Here is a 5,000-nt window from a genome sequence, read left to right as displayed (position 1 = left end):
ACTGCAGAGCAGGTACTATTTGGGCGGTGGATCATTCTCAGCACTGCATTGACACTGACATGCTGGTGGTGTGTTGGTGTGTGCTGTGTTGGTACGAGTGGATCAGACACAGCAGTGCATGCTGGAGTTTCTAAACACTGTGTCCACTCACTGTCCACTCTATTAGACACTCTGACCTTGTCAGTCTACCTTGTAGATGTAAAGTCAGAGACTTTTGTTTGTGTTGGTCATCCTCTAGTCCTTCATAAGTGGTCGCAGGACGCTGTTGGCTGGATGGTGTTGGTCCAGCAGCGACACTGAGGTGAGATTTGATAGGTGGGTGCAGAAAAGAAGTGATGAGCTTTATTAGATTGTGTTATTTACTGATTTAAAAGTGAAATATGCCAGTTTGTCCTATTAAAGAGCAAATGATGTTGTTTATATGTACATTTGGCCAATAAAATGGCTAGTAAACATGTGTTCATTTACCCCACACAGTGTGAGAATCGGCCGTTGTAAAGAAATTGGAATCAGAATTTGCCATAAACATCCTGAACAGTGCATTCGTGCTAATCCTGCTTTGCAGCAGGTTTCATATATATATATATATATATATATATATATATATATATATATATATATATATATATATATATGCACGCACACACACACACACACACACACACACACACATACATATATATATATATATATATATATATACATAGTTGTTGCTGTCATTATTAATATTAATTAGTAGTACAGTTAGAATTTATATATATATATATATATATATATATATATATATATATATATATATACATTTTGGCCTTTATATTCAATATACATTTCATGAAAGACTGACCAAAATAAATGGGCAAAAATGACTTGATAAAAAGTCTGATTCCATTGACTTGCATTGAAAGTAATGTCTGTTTGTGTGTATATATATATATATATATATATATATATATATATATATATATATGGACAGAGAGTGGAAAAGGAGGGAGAGGGAGAGAGAGAGTGTAGAGAGTGGAAAAGGAGGGGTAAAAATAAGTGGAGAGAGAGAGACGGAGGCAGAGAGAGTATAAATGAGTGAGTGAGCTGTGTTTCCTGCAGTGAGAGAGAGCAGCTCCTGGGCTTCACTCTTCCGCTTCCCTTCCTCACTCTCTCTCTCCTGCTGGTGTGGACGGTGCTCCCTCTCTCCAGAGCGTGTGTGTGTCAGATTCCGGCGGATTGCTCTGGGATTAGCGTTAGTGCGTGCTTCGCTGGTGAACAGGTGGATTATAACGCTGGACTGAGAGGACCGAGTGCTGGAGGAGAGCTGGACCAGGCAGCGGTCAGACTGCAGCGTGTACGTGTGTGTCTGTCCAGTGATGACTTTACATAGAATTATTAGAACAGAACTGAATATGTGACAATAATAGAATAATTGCTGCTGTTATAAAAATGAAAATGATTTATAATTATGCTGGTTATGCAAATTTTACACACTAATTATGCTAATGTAAATGCTAATGGTCATCAATGACACCGTCCAGCAAAACTGAGTGTCTCCGATAGAGTGATTAGATGTGTATGTGCGTGTGTGTGCCCTCTGAAGCCTGCCGGCGGACTGTACGTTTGTGTGTGTTGAGTGGAAGATGCCGGCCATCCTGCTGGTCAGTAAGATGAAGTCTGGACTGCCGAAGCCAGCGCACAGCGCTGCCCCCAAAACGCACATTCCCACCCGCGCGGTGGCCCCCCAGCCTAACATCGCACACACACTGACCACCAGCCTCAAACATGACCAGTCCAGTGGAATTAAACCCCAACTGACCACCAGTCAGAAGACTGACCAGACCAGCTCCCTCAAAACCTCTTTGACCAACAGCCTGAAGGATGACCACCCCAGTGGTCTGAAGCCCCCTCAGCTTAGCGCCGTCCTGCTGACTCCAGCCAGACCTGCAGATGGAGCTGCTGACCCTCAGGTTAGAGAGATGGTTCTGCATGTGTGTGATGACCAAACGTCTGTAGACACCAGAGCTTCTGACATTAGTGAGTCTGTGCTGCAGTAACAGCCTATGCTCTTCTGGGAAAGCTTTATACTAGATATTGGAATATTGCTGTGAGGATTTGATTGAGCATTAGTGAGGTCAGTTACTGATGTTGGATGGTCAGTTCTGGATCACTCCATCTCATCCCAAAGATATTGGATGGAGTTCCATCACTCAAGAAAATGCAGTTCAGCACTGCTCCTCAGTCTAATGCTGGGGGGGCTTTATACCCCAGTACCGCACGCTGGGCACTGGTTCTTTACAGTGGTGGTGATGGGAACCAGGGGTCACCATGACTACAACACAAATATAGACGTTTTATTTACTATCCAAACCCACCACTGAACCTACACGAGTCTTCTGAGCTTATATGGAATGTTGATGATGGAAAATAGTGGAAAATCTGGAATAATGAGTTTTCTTTGGGGACTATTTTGCCGCACAGCGCCCTGCATGTCTCCCTCCACCATGAATGGAGTTGAAGTTCTCTAAACTCTCATAAAACAGCATCTCAGTCATCAGGCAGTGAATTCAGAACCAGTTCATGTAGGAACTTTCTGTGAGGAGCTTTTAGAGGGACGTCTGGTTCCCATCACCACCACTGTGAACAATCTGACTCCTGTTTACATCTTAACCAGTTTATTATGCAGGAATTTTGAAAAATCAGAGGTGTTCCCTTTTAATTCCCTCTGTAAGAAGGGCTGTCCGGATACTTTTGGACATGTAGGTTAGTGTCAGTCTGTCCAGTCTGATTTTGGCCACTCAAATTTCTTACTGATGACTAATCAACCCAGCAGTGTGTCAGAGTGAGAGAGGCTGGTGGTAAGTGCTGTTACTGTAGATGACCAACAGTGAGGTAGCTCAGCGTGTCAGAGCACAGAACACAGAACACAGAACAGAGAACACAGAGCACAGAACACAGAACAGAGAACACAGAACACAGAACAGAGAACACAGAACACAGAACAGAGAACACAGAGCACAGAACACAGAACAGAGAACACAGAACACAGAACAGAGAACAGAGAACACAGAACACAGAACACTTCAGAGCTAAACAGGTCAGCCTGGCCTGGCTTTTCTCTCTCTCTGTCTCTTTTACTTCTTTCTCTGTCCTCTCTCTCACTCCCTCTCTCTCTGTCTCTGTCTTTCTGTCTCTCTCTCTCTCTCTCACTCCCTCTCTCTCTGTCTCTGTCTTTCTGTCTCTCTCTCTCTCTCTCTCTCTCTCTCTCTCTCTCTCTCTGTCTCTGTCTTTCTGTCTCTCTCTCTCTCTCTCTCTCTCTCTCTCTCTCTCTCTCTCTCTCTTTCTGTCTCTCTCTCTGTCATCTCTCCTCTTTCTCTCTGCTGCCAGTCACTCTCCCTCTGCCCTCTTTTTCTCTCTTTCCCCCTCTCCTTCCCCTTTCTCTCTCGCTCTCCCAATCCTCTCTCCTTCTCCCCCCCTCTCTGTCTCTCACTTGCCTATCTCTCTCGCTTTCCCTCTTCTCTCCCTCTCTCTGTTCTCTTTCTTTATCTCTCTGCCTCCCTCTTCTCTACCTCCTTCTCTCTCTCTTTCGTTCTCTCTCTGAGCTGTTTTAAATGCCATGTAAGGCTCTGAGAAAGGACAGTGTGTGTGTGTGTGTGTGTGATTCAGTGTGGCCAGCACTGTATTTCTGTGTGTGTGTGATTCAGTGTGGCCAGCACTGTATCTGTGTGTGCGTGTGTGCGTGTGTGTGTGTGTGTGTGTGTGTGTGTTGGGGAGATGGTAAATATAGCTGCAGTGTGCGGGTGTACACAGTTTGAGCGGTCACCTACAGCAGGAGGCTCGGCCTCCTTTATTAGAACATTCAGCTCTGGATCTTGAATCCATGTTCCAGTCCTGGATTTTGTGTTCACTGGTAGGTGACAGTGGCAAATCACTTCAGTTCACTAGCGGTGATCACAAAATCCAGGACTGGAATCTGAGCGGAGTTAAAGATCTCTGCTGTATACTGCAGTCAGTGTACTTCACCCCCCCACACACACATTTTCTAAGCCGCTTTGGAGTTAACTCCCTTTGCCAAAAAAGCTAATTTAATAGAAAAATTAAAACGTTTCCTGTACTTTATTGAGTTATTTTTACTTAATCGAAAACAACCCCCCTGCAGTTTTACTGATGTTACCTGGAATGCACAATAAAAAACATGATTTATGATTTATCTGCTTTGGGAAATGTACAGGGCTAGGCTGTTTGGATCTCTTTATCTGCAGCTCCAAACACCACAGAACAGGATTCATTCTCTTCTGTCTGTTTCTGTCCAGGATGTGATGTTTGTGGTTTATTATGTTAGATTGTGGTGCGACAGGCACTGGAAAAAATGTTTATCTGAGCCCATTAACTGCATAGAATAGAATAAAATAAAATAAAATAAAATAAAATAAAATAAAATAAAATAAAATAGAATAGAATAGAATAGCTCTGTAGAATTAAAACATTAAAGAATGTGCATTGTTACACGTCTCATATAAATGCATGTAGGCTGTACACAAGGCTGGTATGACAGTATATGTGATTATTAAGATCAGTTAAGTCACAGTACAGTACAGTATGCTTCTCTGAACATCGTCAGTAGATGTAGACACGGACCAACTGCACGTTTCATTATAAAGAGAATAAAAATAGTCTCTTTAACTGGATTAACTGAGAATAATCACAGTGTTCACAGTTTCTTTTTAAATGTGGCTCTACTGGATCCTTTTCTCTGTTCCAGCTGGTCAGAATAAATAAATCAGAGTAGCTAAATTGTGTGTTGTGATGTTACAGAGGGTCCCACCTCTGTGCACATGGTGCAGACATTAGCACAATTACCATTAACACGTGAACATACAGCACATATTCACGAGCGCTTTATATCTGCAGTGTTAAAAATATACTGTATCAGCACGCCATGGAATTAAATCAAATATTTCATTTTATGTGTCATTACACCCCTAGCGTGTGTGTGTCTGTGAGCATGTGTGTGTGTG

At 42.8% G+C, this 5,000-nt stretch overlaps 1 protein-coding gene across 9 annotated transcripts in view; it reads left to right on the top strand.

Annotated features, from left to right (window-relative positions):
- Positions 1–5,000, top strand: part of nav2a (neuron navigator 2a) — a 302,183-nt gene that overhangs the window by 135,710 nt on the left and 161,473 nt on the right. For 8 of the 9 annotated variants that reach the window (XM_037545219.1, XM_037545214.1, XM_037545217.1 and 5 more), the window contains exon 1: positions 1,109–1,952. The exons of the other annotated variant lie outside the window; for it this stretch is intronic. In XM_037545219.1, coding sequence (XP_037401116.1) covers positions 1,626–1,952 — 327 coding nt within the window. In that variant the 5' untranslated portion in view covers positions 1,109–1,625. Of the gene's footprint in view, positions 1–1,108; positions 1,953–5,000 lie in introns of those variants that run through there. 9 annotated transcript variants of the gene reach the window in all.

Source organism: Pygocentrus nattereri, chromosome 15, assembly GCF_015220715.1.
Source record: "Pygocentrus nattereri isolate fPygNat1 chromosome 15, fPygNat1.pri, whole genome shotgun sequence".
Classification (NCBI taxonomy): domain Eukaryota; kingdom Metazoa; phylum Chordata; class Actinopteri; order Characiformes; family Serrasalmidae; genus Pygocentrus; species Pygocentrus nattereri.
Note: the sequence above shows the minus strand (reverse complement) of the source record. Positions and strands in the feature narration are given on the sequence as shown.